At 38.3% G+C, this 18,105-nt stretch overlaps 1 protein-coding gene across 12 annotated transcripts in view; it reads right to left on the bottom strand.

The window, feature by feature from the left end:
• Positions 1-375: 375 nt before the first annotated feature.
• Positions 376-18,105, bottom strand: part of ZNF829 (zinc finger protein 829) — a 26,897-nt gene continuing 9,167 nt past the window's right edge. For 4 of the 12 annotated variants that reach the window (XM_047836894.1, XM_047836896.1, XM_047836895.1 and 1 more), the window contains exons 3-5: positions 16,343-16,469; positions 15,949-16,044; positions 376-3,308 (exon numbers count right to left, since the gene is read on the bottom strand). In XM_047836894.1, the coding sequence (XP_047692850.1) occupies positions 2,329-3,308; positions 15,949-16,044; positions 16,343-16,469 (1,203 nt within the window). In that variant the 3' untranslated portion in view covers positions 376-2,328. Of the gene's footprint in view, positions 3,309-7,094; positions 7,159-15,948; positions 16,229-16,342; positions 16,470-18,105 lie in introns of all 12 variants that reach the window. The other 8 variants (XM_047836901.1, XM_047836903.1, XM_047836902.1 and 5 more) reach the window with 5 other exon arrangements.

The raw sequence follows: 18,105 nt of genomic DNA, 5'->3' as shown, positions 1-18,105 counted from the left end.
ATTGAGTAAATATTTCATGTTTTCTCTGCTTTTTTGATAAATGAATTGTTATTCTCAATATGTAAATAGTTTTTGATGGGCATAAAATTATTGTGCAGCATGAAATACAGGTGTGAATGTAGTCTTAATCATTCTTTTTCTTTCTTGACTTTTATACCCTAGGGTTTTTTTTTCCTTTTTTAATAGTTGTTTGTTTGTTTGTTTTGAGAGAGAGTCTGCAGGGGAGGGGCAGAGAGGAAGAGAATCCCAAGCAGGCTCTGTGCTGAAAGTGCACAGACGCAGAATAGATCCCATGAACTGTGAGATCATGATCTGAGCCTAAACCAAGAGTCAGATGCTTAACTGACTGAGCCACCCAGGCACCCCCACTATTTGTTGTTGTTGTTGTTGTTGTTTGAGAGAGAGAGAGAGAGAGAGCAAGCACAAGCAGGGGAGGGGGGCAGAGAGAGAGAGAAAGAATCCTAAGCAGGCTCCATACTCAGCTCAGACTTGATGTGGGACCTGACCCCAAAACCCTGGGATCATGACCTGAGATGAAATGAAGAGTCAGACGCCCAACTGACTGAGCCACCCAGGCACCCCTTTTCCTTTTTAAACTTCATGCTGAGTAAAGAATACATGTTGGTGCAAAGCTTTTCACCAAACATTACACCCACTGGTCTTTCTCATTATGAATTCTTTGATGTCAATTAAAGTGTATTACATGGTTAACATCCTTTCTACAAATGATAATAATAATGGTGAAGATATTGATACTAGTATTAAAATAGCATTTGCTAGATAGTTACTATATGTTAGTAACAATCCCACCCATTTTACATTTCTTAACTCATTTAATCCTTGCAGCAATCCAACACACACATTAGTGTGTGTGTATATGTGTATGTATATTCACACACATATAAAATTACAAAGCAGCACTAACTTTTCTACAAGTATTGAAATATTTAGGTATTTGGTTGTGTGTGCACATATTTATAAACAAATATAGTTTTTAAAAAAAGGTCTGGAAGATTAAAAGACAAATTGGTATCAGTGGTTACAATGAGGGATATGGTTTACAAGGAGAAATACTGATCAGTTATTTTGATACTGAAACGTAATGTTTTTAAAGAAAACAAAACAAGATAGCACTAAATTTGTATTTAAAAGGCAATTTTTATAACTGTAAAATTTCAGTGAGCACCATTAAGTATGTCAGTAGTATTTAGCAAAATGATAATCTACCATAGAAAAGATTATGATACCATTAAAAATAATGATAAATAAGTATTTATACTTACTGAAACAGTAGCATGATAGAAGCAGGTTATGGTACGGCATGCACATCAGATTACACTAAGAAAGCCTGGAAGGATATGCTGTAATAATATGAAAGTAGTAATTTCTGTTTGGAAGGCTTACAGATAATCTATTTATTTCCTTTGTGTGTTTTTTACAACATGAAAATATGAGTGTTACCAAAGGGAAAAAGAACAGAGCTGCCTTCAAAAACAAAGTTATAATTTTGCCAGGAATTAAAAGATAGCCTATGTAACAGGACTTACAGTGTAGTATTGGTAGTACCAGATCTATAGGTCAGAGCAATAGAAAAGATGGCTCTAAAATGAAGCCAATATAAACACAAATGTATAACCAAGAAGCAGAATAAAACAATGGGGAGGAAAGAATTATTTAAGAAGTAGTTTGGGACAGAATCTTTTTTGGAGGGAAGGCAGGTATAATTTGAACCTTGAATTTACATTTTAGAATACATTTAACAAGTTATGTATAAAAGAAAATTACAAATATGTGAGAAAAACAATGTTAACAGTGTTATGGGTTAAACTATGTTGAAGCCCTAACCCCTGGCACTTGTGAATGTGATCCTACATGGAAATAAGGTCTTTGCAGATGTAATCAGTTAAGATAAGGTCATCGGGGTGTGCCCTAATCCAATAGGACTCATGTCCTGTATGAGTCTCCTCTTAAACAAGACAGAGACCGATATACATAGGGAGAATGCAATGTGAAGATGGAGGCAGAGACTGGAGTGATGCATTACACGACAAGGAATGTCAAAGATTGTTGTTATCAGAAGGCAGGGGAGGGACATGGAACAGATTCTTCCTCAAAGTCCTCAGAAGGAACCAACCTTACCAACAACTTTAATTTTGGATTTCAAAGCTCCAAAACTGTGAGAGAATACATTTATGTTGTTTTAAGTCACCCAATTTTGAGGTACTTGATATTGTTATAGTAGCTCAAAAAACTACTACACTGCTTTATTTTTTTTCCATTACCTATTTTTAAGATCTTATTATAAAGATTATGAACAGAGCTTATCTTTCACCCAGTATGAATTCCTTCATGGCGAATAAGGTCAGAACGACTACCAAAGGCCTTTCCGCATTCCTTACAGTCAAAGGGTTTCTCACCAGTGTGAATTCTTTGATGTCTAGTAAGGTTTGAACCTTTATTAAAGGCCTTCCCACATTCATTACATTCATAAGGTTTTTCATCTGTATGGATTCTCTGATGTTGAATAAGTTCTGAGCTCTGAATAAAGGCCTTGCCACATTCCTTACATTCATAGAGTTTCTTGCCTGCATGAATTCTGTGATGGTTAGTAAGTGTTGAGGCACTACTAAAGGCCTTCCCACATTCCTTACATTCATAAGGTTTCTCACCTGTATGTATTCTCTGATGTTGAATAAGCCTTGAGTGTTGAGTAAAGGCTTTCCCACATTCTTTACATTCATAAGGTTTCTCACCAGTATGAATTCTCAGATGTGGAAAGAGCTGTGAACTCTTAGTAAAGGCTTTTCCACATACTTTACATTCATAGGGTTTCTCACCAGTGTGAATTCTCTGATGATCGTTGAGGTTTGAGCAATAATTAAAGGCTTTTCCACATTCCTTACATTCATAGGGTTTCTCACCAGTGTGAATCCTCTGATGTTGAGAAAAATATGAACTACAACTAAAAGCCTTGCCACATTCCTTACATTCATAGGGTTTTTCACCAGTATGAATCCTCTGATGTCGAGTAACAAGCGAGCCACGACTAAAGGACTTCCCACACTCTTTACATTTGTAGTTTTTTTCAGCAGAATGAGTTCTCTGATGTTGAATAAATTGTGAGTTCTGATTAAAGGCCTTTCCACATATCTTACATTCACAGGGTTTCTCTTCATTAACAGTTTTTTGATGTGGAGTGAGAAATGTGGGCTGAATAAAAGTGGGCATGTCTTCATGGGTAAATATTACTTGACTAAAATGTCTCTTCTTTAGAGATAATATCTTGGTCTCACACATGGATTCCAGATCTGAAAGAAAATAAAAATGTGTATGTTCATTTATCCTATCTTGGAAAAGATTAAAACTTCAAAAAAAGATTAAGGTAAAAATAATATCTAGGAAAGTTAATGCTTAAACAACTCTCGAATACAGCTAAGCAATTTTTAAAACTGATAACAAAAGCATGGACATTGAGGAAAGCCAACAGGAAATTCAAGAGGGTGATTAGGGAAATAAATAATCTCTATCTTGAAATACTGATGTGAATCAGAATCATTTGAAACTTCTGTAAATACACCCTGTTCAGGGCCACCCTCTATTATATACAGTGATTCTAAGCATATATACATGCTCATAAGCATATATCCCTTACACACAGCATCATACTATATGTCTTATAATTTGTGGACAGTTGTCCATCCTGAATAAAAAGATTACTGAGGAGGGCACCTCGGTGGCTCAGTCAGTTAAGCATCCGACTTTGGCTCAAGTCATGATGTCACGGTTCATGAGTTCAAGCCCCACATCAGGCTTGCTGCTGTCAGCACCAAGCCTGCTTCGGATCCTCTGTCTCCCTCTCTCTCTATCCCTCCCCCACTCATGCTCTCTCTTTGAAAAATAAACAATTAGGGGCGCCTGGGTGGCGCAGTCGGTTAAGCGTCCGACTTCAGCCAGGTCACGATCTCGCGGTCCGTGAGTTCGAGCCCCGCGTCAGGCTCTGGGCTGATGGCTCAGAGCCTGGAACCTGTTTCCGATTCTGTGTCTCCCTCTCTCTCTGCCCCTCCCCCATTCATGCTCTGTCTCTCTCTGTCCCAAAAATAAATAAACGTTGAAAAAAAAATTTTTTTTAAAGAAAAACAAACAATTAAAAAAATAGACTTGAGGAACAAATGTGTTGAAATGTATAAATGGGTGGAGGTGCAGTCAGAGACTGTGCAAAGGGTGTGCTGTTGCAAATTCACATTAGGGTATAGCCTACAGGAAGTCTAAGGTGCTGAATGAAATAGGCAAGAATGAAGTAGGCAGGTGATAGAGCCTGATATATTGGGGATTCACTGAAACTAGTTAGTCTTGACCACTCATGACCACATAATCAAACCCCAATAAAAACTCAGAGCAAGGATTAAGGGAAGCTTCCTAGACTATATGATGTACAAGGAAGGTGGCATACCTTGACTACATGGGCACAGAATTTCTTATGCTTGGTACCTCCTAGAATTTGCCCTATGTACCTTTTCAGCTGGCTGTTCACTGTCTCTTTTATATAAAATGGTAATCGTTAAGTACAGTGCTTTTCATGAATTTATGAGTTGTTCTAGTGAATTATCAAACCTGAGGAGTTGTATGAAACTCTAAATTTACAGTCAGCCAGGCAGAAGTATGGGTAGCCTGGGGATCCCAGTTGCAACTGGTGTCTGAACTAAGGGCAATCTTGTTGGGTATCTTGCCCTTTAACCTGTGGAATCTGATGTTAATTCCAGGTAGTGTCAGAATTTAATTGAAGTGTAAGACAGCCATTTGATATCAGAGAATTTGTGAAAGCCACAATACTGAAATAATCCTGTTCATTTCATCCCAATTTCACTCTCAGAATGCCAATAATAGGCTCATACTCCCTCAATTAGTAATGAAAGTAAAAGTCCCTTCTGATGGGAAAATTATGCACAAGGGAAAAGACCAAATTACCAAAAGTGGGCAGTCCTCAGTATATTAACCCAACCAGATCATCCTAAAGTAAACAAGACCCAATCCCTACTACACAGAAGTTCCAATCATCTTTTCAGTATGTCGTACTTAAAAATGAGCAGTAAGCCATTGTTTATAAGACATTTGAGAAATGTTTTTCAACATGAAAAGGAGCCTAAAACAGAACAAAGTATCTGTGAGGGAACAATCAATGCAAGGAACAGAAGAAAAGGTCAAAACATATAATGAATAACCTCAGAGAGATAAGAGAATTAAACAGGCATAAGATGCTAAACAAAGGAACACAAAGGAACACTAACATATATACACACAAAGTTCTTAGAAATCAAAAATATAATCATGAAAAAGTATTTTTAAAAACCCCAAAATTCCTCTCTAAATTCTGTGCACAAAATTCTGGCTTCCTTTCTCAATTGACCTTGGAGAAATTACAGAGAATTTGGTTTTGTGGAACTGAGGCAAATTATGAAATATCTTAGGGAGACTGAAGACTTATACAAACTTGTGTGTGTTTGAGGATGGAGCTACTTGCCTAGATAGATGGTAACAGGAGGCAAGGAGAGGCTAGCCTGGTAGTAAAGTCTTTAAACTCTGATTTAGCCTTTCCCTGAACTTCCTTGGGACCACAGCAGCCTATGTCTTTACCACAGGAATTGATGGCAACTCTGCTCAAGTTGCTGAATAAGTAGGATAACCTAATGGCAAAGAAAAAAACCTGTGGATAGAAGAATATGGCTGATCACCTGCTCTCAGGCATATGCTCCTCTACCTCCTAAGCTATTAAAACCCCCAGAGCAGGGCACCTGGGTGGCTCAGTCAGTTGGGAGTCCAACTTCAGCTCAGGTCATGGTCTCACTGCTTGTGGGTTCAAGCCCCGTGTTGGGCTCTGTGCTGACAGCTCAGAGCCTGAAGCCTGCTTCAGATTCTGTGTCTCCCCCTCTCTCTGCCCCTCCCATGCTTGTGCTCTCTCTCTCTCTCTCTCTCTCTCTCTCTCTCAATAATGAATAAATGTTAACAAAAAAAAAAAACTTAAAGAAAAAGAAACCCAAGAGCTGGTGGATTACAAAAGGGAAAGCATACTCTTCCGTAGATGCTGCTGCTTTGTAAATGTTGAAAGATCAAACCCTGATAAGAAGAATTACCTAGAGAAGCAGTAGCAAATAAAAGTTATCACCAGTGAACCCTTAGGTCTTAGGGCTCATCATCCTGAGCTTATCTCCGCCCACTTCTTATATCTACCTAGAGGGACACAGACCTGGGTCTACCTCTTGGCCCTACCCCAGGCACACTGCCAGACAAGGTGATTGATAATCTCTTGGGAACATGGACTCACAGGTCAAAATGGCCATACAACAGAGGGTACAACTGTTGTTGAAATAAGACTACAAACTACCATGATCATCTTTGACAGATACAGAAAAAGTATAGGATGTGGCCAAGACCTATTTATGATAACTCTGAGCAAATCAGCCCTGCAAAGTAATAGCTGTAACTTGGTAAAAGTTATGAAAGAGAGAGGGAGACACAGAACTTGAAGCAGGCTCCAGGCTCTGAGCTGTCAGCACAGAGCCCAATGTGGGGCTCAAACCCACGAACCATGAGATCATGACCTGAGCCAAAGTTGGACGCTCAACCAACTGGGCCACCCAGGCACCCCTGAAGAAACTTCAGATATGGTCCCATTAGATCAGGAAAAAGAAATGTTACCACTACCAATGTTACCAATTAAGGCAGTCCCAGCTATTATTATAAGCAAAGAAATAATAAGTATGAGGATTGGAAGTGATAAATCTAATAATATGATGATCTAACTAGAAAAACCTTAATATGATGATGATCTAACTAGAAAAATCAAGAGAATAAAAAACTGCCAGACATTAAAGATCAACTTATAAAAATCAATAGTATTTTGAGTAACATCAGCAAGATGATGGAATAATAAGTGCTAGATTCTCCTGACCCCCATAATAAACACATCAACTCAATACCAATACATAGATAAGTTCCCTTTGTGAGAAATCAAGAAACTAAGAGAATCCTACATACTAGGCAAGTGTGAAGCCAGACATATTAAAACTAGTAGGAAAACTGGAGAAACCCTCTCTCACCATGATCCCCGTACTGGCATAGCACCATAAAACTGGGAGGAAACCTCCAGCTTCCAACTTCTCCCTGAATACAAAAAAAAGTTGGAATGCAGTCAATGACTCAACTTTTCTAAGTGATGCCTAACTGACCATTCTGGAGCCTTGATTAGACCTGTTATACCCTAGACTCCTGAGGACTACAGAGAACAAAAGCACTGGTTTGAACTAGTATGCAGGCACTCACCACAACTCCTTTCCCTGCTCAATATAGAGTGAATGGGAGAGAAACTTCAGCTCTCAGCTTCTCCCTGGGGAAGGTAAGAGGTGGACTGTGTGTCAAACATTCCAACTTTTCTGGGGTTTGACTAAGGTACTGGCTTCTATCTCACCAGTCTTGGAGTGCTGATGGAACCCGGCAGATTCAAGATGTCTGAGAGCCACCAAGAATTAAGAAGGTAGTTTGAACTAGTATACAAACTTATCATAGCTCCTCCTCCTGGCCTAGTGCAGAACGAATGGATAGAAAACTCTAGCTCCCACCATCTCCTTGAAGATGAGAAGAGTTGGACAATGCAACAATTTTCTAGCTTCTCTGGGAGCTACCCAAGGTACTGACTTCAATCTCACCTATCTCAGAGTGCAGACGGGACCTGGCATACAGTGGGCCCCTGGGACTACAGAAAACAAAGGGGGCAATTTGAACTAGCATGGAGGCACCACAGCTCTTCTCCTAGTTTAGTACACAGTGAGTGGGAGAAAAAACAAAGCTCCCAGTTTTCAAATGTTCCAAATTTTGGGGGATTACTTAGGGCCTGGCTTCTGTCTTGGAGCTGATGGAACCGGGAATATTCTAGACACCTGGGAGCCACTGAGAACAAAGATGGGGATTTGAACCATCTTTGCATGTAACACCTGCATGTAAACATTTGCCATAGCCCTTCCCCCCATTCCAGAGCAAAGCTAGCAGGCAAAACACTCCAGCTCCCACATTTTCTCTGGAGAGGGAAAGAAACTGGACCACACATCCAATGTTCTAATTTCTTTAAATGCTACATGAGGAATTGGTGCTTGTTTCAAAGCACTGATGGGACCTGGCATACTCTAGACACCTGGGGGTCGCTAATAAAGACAGTGGTTTGGATTAGCATAAAAGTTTGAGAGGCTGACAGAAGCTCTGACTGGTGAAGGTCTTCTCTTGTATGAGGCTAATACATAATAAATGGGACAAGTGGCATTTTCTTTAACATGTAGATATCTACACAAAGAATCAAGGAAAATGAAGAAACAGGGAAACACAATCCAAACAAAGAAACAAAGCTCCAGAAAATTACCCTAATGAAATATAAGTAGAGGAATTACCTGACAGGGAATTTTAAATAAACATCATAAAAATGATCAATAAGCTCAGGAGAACAATGTATGAGGAAAGTGAGAATTCCAATGAGACAAAATATGAGAAATAATAAGAAAATCCTGGAGCTGAAGAATGTAAAAACTGAACTGAAAATTTTAATAGATGTAGTCAACAACAGACTAGAGCAAGCAGAAGAATCAGTGAACTCAAAGACACATTTTTTTGAAATTATCCAATCAAAGGAGCAGAAAGAAAAGAGAATAGAGTAAAGAAAGCTTAAGGTTCTTATGAAACACCAAGGAATGTTCTAATATACACATTATGGGAATTCTAGAGGCAGAAGTGAGTAAGAACAAGAAAACTTACTCAAATTAGTAATGGATGAAAACTTCCCAAATCTGGGGAAGGAAACAGACATGCAGACTCAGGAAGTCAAAGTATTCCAAAAGAAATCCATACTGAGACACATTATGTCACACTGAGACATCATTATAATGTCTTTGTCAATAGTCAAAGGCAGGGCCGCCTGGGTGGCTCAGTCGTTTAAGCATCCAACTTCAGCTCAGGTCACGATCTCGCGGTCCGTGAGTTCAAGCCCCGCATCAGGCTCTGGGCTGATGGCTCAGAGCCTGGAGCCTGCTTCCGATTCTGTGTCTCCCTCTCTCTCTGCCCCTTCCCCGTTCATGCTCTGTCTCTCTCTGTCTCAAAAATAAATAAATGTTAAAAAAAAAAAATTAAAAAAAAATAGTCAAAGGCAAAAGGGGCACCTGGCTGGCTCAGTTGGAAGAGCGTACGACTCTTGATCTCAGGGTCATGAGTTGGAGTCCCATGTTATGTGTAGAGATTAAAATAAATAAAAACTTCAAAGGCAGGGGGACATGGATGAAATTTAAGAAGACTAAAATCATACCAAGTATCTTTTCTGACTATGGTCAATGAAATTAGAAATCAACAGCAGAATGAAAACTGGAAAATTCACTAATATGTAGAAATTAAACAACACTTCTGAACAAGTGATAGGTCAGCAAGAAATAGAGAAATTAGAAAATATCTTGAGAGACAAAAACAAGATGAAGAAAAAGTAGTAATGAAGAGGGAAGAGTATAGTCCTACATTAAAAAATAAGATCACTAATATATGACCTAATTTATGTCTCAAGGAACAAACTAAACCCAAAGTTGGCAGAAGGAAGAAAATGATAAAGATTACAGTGGATATAAATGAAATAGAATAGAAAAACAAGAAAGACCAATGAAATAGTTGGTTTATTGAAATAAATAAATAAAATTGATAAACTTTTAGACTAAGAAAAAAGAGGAGTCTCAAATAAATAAAATCAGAAATGAAAAAGGAGACACTATAACTAATGTTACAGAAATAAAAAGGACCATAAGAGGCTACTATGAATAATTATATACCATGAAACTGGATAACCTGGAAAAAATGGATAAATTCCTAGATACATATAACCTACCATGACTGAATCATGAAGATACAGCAAGTTTGAATATACCCATAACTAGTAAGAACATTGGCTCACAATAAAAAAAACTTTCAGGGCACCTGGGTGGCTCAGTCAGTTAAGCGTCCAACTCTTGATTCCAGCTCAGGTCATGTCTCACGGTGGTGAGATCCAGCCCCAAGTCGGGATCCATGCTGAGCCTGGAGCCTGCTTGAGATTCTCTTTCTCCCTCTCCCTCTGCCCCTCCCCTGCTCGTGCATGCAGCACACACTCTCTCTCTTTCCTCTTTCTCTCAAAAAAAAATTCTCTCAACAAAGAAAAGCCCAGGACCAGATGGCTTCATTGGTGAAGTCTACCAAACATTTAAATAATAATAATGTCAACCTGGGGAGTGGGGGAGAGGTACCAATCCTAAAACTCCTACAAAAAAACTGAAAAGCAGGGAACACTTCCAAACTATTTTTGTTTTTGAGAGAAAGAGAAAGTGCACGTGTGCACACACGTAGCGGAGGGGCAGAGGGAGAGAGGCAGAATCCCAAGCAAGCTCCACTCTGGGGCTCGCTTCCATGACCCTGAGATCATGACTTGACCTGAAAGAGTCAGATGCTCAACCAAGTGAGCCACTAGGCTCAAAACTCATTTTATGGGGGTGCCTGGATGGCTCGGTTGGTTAAGCCTCCAACTTTGGCTCGGGTCATGATCTCACAGCTTGCGAATTTGAGCCTCACAATGGGTTCTGTGCTGACAGAGCCTGGAGCCTGCTTTGGATTGTGTCTCCCTCTCTCTCTCTGCCCCTCCCCTGCTCGCACTCTGTCTCTCTCAAAAATAAACATTAAAAAATATTTTTTTTTTAAATAAAGAGGAAAAAGAAAAACATTCATTTTATGAAGCCAGCATTACCCTCATGCCAAAGCCAGACATAGAAACCATTAAAAAAAGAAACTGACAGGCCAATTCCTAATGAATATTGATGCAAAAATTCTCAAGAAAATACTACTAAACCGAATTCAACAGCACATTAAAAGGATCATACACCATGACCAAGTGGAATTTATTCCTGGGATGTAAAGATGATCCAACATACAAAAATCAATTAATGTGATACTTGAGACTGAAGGATAAAAATCAAATGATCATCTCAACAGATGCAGAAAACTAATTTGATAAAATCCAACACCCTTTCATTAAAAAAACTCTCAGCAAACTACTAGAAGGATATTACCTCAACATAATGAAGACCATATATAAAAAGTACACACCTAATATTATATTCAATGATGCAAAACTGAATGCTTTTCCTCTAAGATCATGAAGGCAAAGATGCCCACTCTTGCCACTTCTATATCCGGCATATAGAAAACTCTATGAAGACTCCACATAAAAACTGTTAGAATTAATAAATAAATTAGGTTTTCAGTTTGCAGTTGCAGGAAATGAGTTGCAGGAAAAATGAGCTGTGTTTCTTTACACTAACAATATTCTGAAAAGGAAATTAGAAAAACAATACTATTTATAGTAGATTAAAAGGACTAATATACTTAGGAATACACTTAACTATGGAGGTGAGAGACTTGTACACTGAAAACTGTGAAACACTGATGGAAGAAATTAAAGATACACAAGATAAATGTTAAGATATTCTGTGTTCATGGATTGGGAAAATACTGTAAAAATGTCCATACTCCCCAAATTATCTACAGATTCAATGCAATCCCTGTAAAAATCCCAATGGCATTTTCTATAGTAATAGAAAAAACAATTCAATGAGCCAAAATAATCTTTAGACAGTACAACAAAGCTGGAGGCAACACAATTCCTGATTCCAAAATAGATTATAAAGCTGCAGCAGTTAAAACAGTATGGTACCGGCACAAAGACATTCATATAGCCAACAGAACAGAATAAATTCACGTATACACAATTAATACATAACAAACGTGCAAGACTACATAACAGAGAAGGGTAAGTCTTAACAAATGATAATGGGAGAAGCATCTGCTGGCTCAGTCAGTTAAGCATATGACTCTTGGTTTTGGCTCAGGTCATGATCTCAAGGTTTCGTGAGTTCGAGCCCCATGTCCAGCTCTGTGCTGACAGTGTGGAGCCTGCTTGGGATTCTCTGTCTCCCTCTCTCTCTGCCTCTCTCCCACTTATACTCTGTCTCTCTCAAAATAAACTTAAAAAGAATGATGATGGGAAAATGGAACATCCACATGCAAAAAAAAGAAATTGGATTCTTACCTTAATCATACAGAAAAATCAACTCAAAATGTATTAAAGACTTAAATATAAGACCTGACATTGTAAAACTTCTACAAGAACACATAGGGGAAAAGTTTCATGACACCGGTCTTAGTGATTTCCGAATATGGCATCAAAAGCACAGGTAACAAAAGCAAAAATAGACATACAGGACTAGGACTACGTCAAATTTAAAATCTTACACATAGCAAAGAATCAACAGAATGATAAGACAATCTATGGAATGGGAGAAAACATTTGCCAACCATATATATATGATAAGGGGTTACTGTCTAAAATAGGTAGGAATAAAACCTAATAACCTAATTTAAAAAATTAGTAGGGTGCCTGGGTGGCTCAGTTGGCTAAGCATCCAACTTCAGCTCAGGTCATGATCTCATGGTTCATGAGTTCGAGCCGCACATTTGGCTATGCTCTGACAGTGCAGAGTCTGCCTGGGATTCCCTATCTCCCTCGCTGCCCACCCCTGACTTGCTCACTTTCTCTCTCTCAAGATAAATAAACTTTAAAAATTAAGTAAGTAAATAAATAAGAACGTGAATAGAAGTTTCTGCAAAGAAACCATACAAATAGCCAAGAAGTAAATGAAAGATGCACAATATCGCTAATTATTACAGAAACATAAATAAAAACCATGATGAAACATTACCTATTATGGTTAGGACAGCTGTCATTAAAAAAAAGGGGGGGGGCAAGTAACTGTTGGTGAGGATGCTAAGAAATTGGAACTCTTGTACACTACTGGTGGGAATGCAAAATGGTGTAGCCACTATGGAAAACAGTATGGAGGTTCTTCAAAAAATTAAAAATAGAACTATCATATGATCCATCAATCCCACTTCTGGGTATTTATCCAAAAGAATTGAAATCAAGATCTTGAAGAGATATTAGCACTCATGTGTTCATTGCAGCACTACTCATAATTAATGTTTTCAAGATGAAAACAACCTAAATCCATAGATAGATGAGTGGAAAAATGTGGCATATATGTACAATGGAATATTATTCAGCCTTAAAAAGAAGGAAATCTTGCCATATGTGACAACATGGATGAACCCTGCCATGAAATAAGGCAGTCACAGGACAAATACTGCATTATTTGACTTATATGAGGTATCTAAAAAGAGCAGAACTCATAGAAGCAAAGAGTAGAATGGTGGTTGCCAGGGGCTGGGCTGAGAGGTAAATGAGCAGTTGTTAATCAACAAGTATAAAGTTTTAACGGTGCAAGGCAAATAAGTTCTAGAGATCTACTATATAATGCTGTGCCTATAGTTAACAATACTATACTATACACTTAAAAATCTGTTAAGAGGGTAGATCTCATGTTAAGTGATCTTATCACAATAAAATTTAAGAAGAAAGGGGGAGAAAAAGCAGTTGAAAAATTTATATCCTACAAGCAGCTTGAGGCTGCATACTGCTCCACATTCTCATCTATTCATCTTCAGACTTAAATGTTTGTCCATGTTGCAGGTGTCATAATGGTATCCTACTGCAGTTTTAATTTCCATTTCCCTGATAACTAATAAAATTAAATTCATTTTACATGTTAAAGAAAAACTAATAGTATTTCTCTGCACCAACAATACTAATTAGAAAATTGTACACGCTCACAATAGCAATACAGCGTGTTTTAAAAATTTAGAAAGTAACTGAACAAAAAACAAAAAATTGCTGGGTGCCTGGGTGGCTCAGTCGGTTAAGCGGCTGACTTCGGCTCAGGTCGTGATCTCTCGGCCCGTGAGTTCGAGCCCCACGTCGGGCTCTGTGCTGACAGCTCAGAGCCTGGAGCCTGTTTCAGATTCTGTGTCTCCCTCTCTCTGACCCTCCCCCGTTCATGCTCTGTCTCTCTCTGTCTCAAAAATAAATAAGCATTAAAAAAAAATTAAAAAAAAAAATTGCTAGGAACAACAGATTGCAAATGATGTGTCTGGTTAAAAGACAGCCTGAAGGTTACAGATTTATTATCCTGTAGGACAATAACTAGTTTTTATATCCCAGTTAGTGATGTTATTCCTGCATTCTTTCTTTCCATGACAATATGAACTCCATTTCTCCCAAATAATGAACTAAATAAATCCTTCAAATGTGTTTATCATATATTTATGAAAGAGTCATATTAAACTTCTGAAAAGTCATAATTTTTTTTTTTCAGTTTATTTATTTGAGAGAGAGATGGGGAGAGGGAGAGAGCGCATACACACACGTGCAAGCAGGGTAAGGGCAGAGGCAGAGGGAGAGAGAGAATCCCAGGCAGGTTCCACACTCAGCCTGGAGCCCAATGTGGAACTCAATCTGACAACTGTGAGATCATGACCTGAGCCAATACCAAGTCAGATACTTAACCGACTGAGTCACCTAGGTGCCCTGAAAAGTTATATTTTTGAAAAGTTTTGAAAATGTTATACTCTGGGGGCACGTAGGTGGTTCTCAGTTGAGAGTCTGACTCTTGGTATTGGCTCAGGTCATGATCTCACAGTCTGTGGAGTTGAACCTTGGGTCAGGCTCGATGCTGACAGTGTAGAGCCTGCTTGGGTTCATTCTCTCTCTCTTTCTGCCCTTTCTCTGCTCATGCAGGTGTGTGTTCTCTCTCAAAATAAATAAATAAACATAAAAATAAAAAAGAAAATGTTATTCTCTTAAAATTTTGAAGATCCCACTGAGATGTCCAAATGGACTTAACCACAGGATGCAATAAAGCATGTGACTTGAGAAGTATTCCTCATAAGCTATTTAAGTCCCAGCAGTCTTCCTTTCTTGGCTGTCTCAGTAAATCCCAAGCAGCAATAAAATTCTACTTTCATTCACTTTCTCTCCACTACACCCTCCTTAGTATGTCCTGGGCTTGTTTTGGGGCCAAATCCAGTTTGGTTCTGGTTTGTGTAAAGCTGGTACATTATAGTGATTAGGAATCTGATATTATGGTGGTATCTATATGGATAATGGACATCTGTTTCAGTTATCTGGGGATCCCTTCATTCTCTGTTGAGATGACAGAAGATCTGGATTGTTATCTTCCCTTTGAGTCTGTTTGTAATATCTTGTGCCTCCTAGAAAGGAAAAAAAATCTTGGGGGGGGGGGTGGTGGCTGGGTGGCTCAGTCAGTTAAACGTTCGACTGAGTTCGACTCAGTCAGTTAAACGTAAGATCAGTTCATGATCTTACACTTTGTAAGATCAAGTCCTACATCAGACTCTGTGCTGACGGTGCAGAGCCTGCTTAGGATTTTCTCTCTCTCCCTCTTTCTCTGCCTCTCCCCTGCTCACTACCTTTCTCTCAAAATAAATAAATAAACTTTAAAAAAATTAAAAAAAAACCTCGATTTGTGAGTTCTTTAGTTCTTCATTAATGTATCTTGTGGCTAAATTGTAAAACTAAAGTTGTATCTATAACTTTTTTGTTATTTTTTTCCTATAACATTTTTTGAGATATAATTGACATAAAAACTTTTACCTGACAAAAAAATAAGTTTTAAATACTTTCCTATTTCCAGAAGGTATTAATAAACTTAACTGTGAAGGCTCTTAAAGGAGTTCACACCAAGACCATATGCAACCAAAAAAAAAAAAATAAAATAAATAAACTGCATTTTGTCAAAATTAAAAACTTTTGTGCTTCAAAGGACAAAATCAAGAGGGTGAAAACACACTCACTAAATGGGGGAAAATAGTCACAAATCATATACCGTTAAGAGACCTGTATTTAGAATATATAATTAACAGAAAACTCAATAATAAAAAGGCAAACAACCCAATTAAAACATGGATAAAATCATTACCCTACATCTCATTCACCTGAACAAAGGCCTCTCGTCAGCTCTCTTTCAACCATCCAGGGCTCTTTTCCTTGTTCCAATAAGGAAATCACAGCTGGCTTAGAATTGGAAAGTCCTGATCACAAGAAAAGACATGGGACATGGTTATGCTGTGGGTGTCCCAGAAATCAGATCCAGTCCCTTGGTGAGAAGAAAGAGATGCCACTGTAGGAAGGACCAAAGAAAGATGAAGGTGAAGCTTCAGCCCACTGGAGCTGCTCATTTCCAATTCTTCTATTCCATTCCAACTCAAACCATTCCTTAAGGAACAGGGAGCAGAAATTTAGCTGGCTACTTGAAACAAATAATTCACAATGGAGAAAGGAGACATTCCTGAGGGCAGACTCTGAATTTTGGGGGATAGTTATCCTTACCCACTGAAACCAGGTTGCTGAAATTCTCCAACATCACTTCTTTGTATAAATTCATCTGACCAGAGTCCAGGCATTCCCATTCCTCCTGAGAGAAGTTTATAGAAACATCCCTGAACATCATTGATCCCTGAAACAACAAACACGCTTTCACAGTAGAAGAAGATAAGAAAAAGATGGTAGTAGGGATGGTGGTAGAGGGCTCTACAAAAAGGAACAGAGATTGTTAACCAAATTGAAGGGGCCAGAACTCTATTAGATCAGTAGAAAACATATGTCTTGTATACAGAGGGATATATCTAGGAACGTACAAGTAAAATTTTCCAATGACATGAAATAGCAAAAATACAGCTCAATGCTTGATGCCTGGCTATAGTGAAATGTACGTAAATGTGAATTCCTTCTCTTCCCATATTTTCCTTTTAAGACCTCAAAGAAGGAACTATGTGATGAGCTTTAAAACACTTTAAAGTTTCAGAATCAGGGAAAAAAAGAACTTTCTAAAATTTCCAGGAAGAAAAAAACCAGAATTTTCCAAAACTTCCAGGAAGAAAATATGGATTATAAAAAAAATTTTCAGGAATCAAAATCACAGTGGACTTAAAAAAAAATTTTAATGTTAATTTATTTTTGAGACAATGCAAGAGGCAGAGTACAAGCAGCAGAAGGGCAGACAGAGGGAGACACAGAATCCAAAGGGGGCTCCACGCTCCAAGCTGTCAGCACAGAGCCCGACGCAGGGCTCGAACTCATGAGCCATTAGATTGTGACCTGAGCTGAAGTCGGACGCTTAACCGACTGAGCCACTCAGGTGCCCCAGAGTGGACTTTTAAAAAGCACCACTTGAAGTAAGAAAAAAGTGACTCCTTTAATATTACAAAGGAAAATGAATTCTGGCCTTGAATTCTATACCCAGTCAAAGCTAAAGTGAAGATTATATACCAAGCAAGATTAAAAACCAAGCTAGTGTGAAGATTAAGTCAACACAATTATAGATTGGCAGGAAAAGACAAAATTATCTCCTATGTAGCTTTTCATTTTAGAACTTTAAAAATGTTTATTTATTTATTTTTGAGAGATAATGGTGGGGGGAGGGGGGACAGAAAGAGGAGACAGAAAGAATCCCAAGCAGGCTCCATGCTGTCATCACAGGGCCTGATGCAGAGCTCGATCTCACAAACCATGAGATCATGACCTGAGCTGAAATCAACACTCAGACACTTAACCAACTGAGCTACCCAGATGCCCCTCTCCTATGCAGCTTTTTAAAAGAAGCTCCTGGCCTATGTGCTCCATCAGAACTGCAGAGTAAATTAAGAAAAAGAAAAATACTATATTCAGAAATTACAGAACATGAAAATACATGACAAAGTCCCAAGTATAACTGTGAAAGGCAAGTCATAGGACAATATCTGGCAGCAGAACTAGAGAGCAACATCTAAGAACAAGAGGATAGAGGACTATGGGAAACACGTCTCCAAAGAAAACTAAAGAACTAATGTTTGATCACATGGAAAATATTTTTGATAGGCAACTGAAAGCAATGTTGGTAGATTTGGGGGAAAAATAGCAACACACATATGGAATGAGACAAATAAAGAAACAAAGCAGTTTACCCTAAGAAAACTGTAAAAGTTGTACTAAAAAGAATCTAGCCTCTAGTATACTACTTGGCTCAGATTAATAATATTTGTGAGGTGCTAATAACATGAATATCAATGATTTAAAAAAAAATGTGTGGCACAAAAACACTCAGATCAATGGAA

The sequence above is a fragment of the Prionailurus viverrinus genome, chromosome E2 (genome assembly GCF_022837055.1).
Source record: "Prionailurus viverrinus isolate Anna chromosome E2, UM_Priviv_1.0, whole genome shotgun sequence".
Lineage (NCBI taxonomy): Eukaryota > Metazoa > Chordata > Mammalia > Carnivora > Felidae > Prionailurus > Prionailurus viverrinus.
Note: the sequence above shows the minus strand (reverse complement) of the source record. Positions and strands in the feature narration are given on the sequence as shown.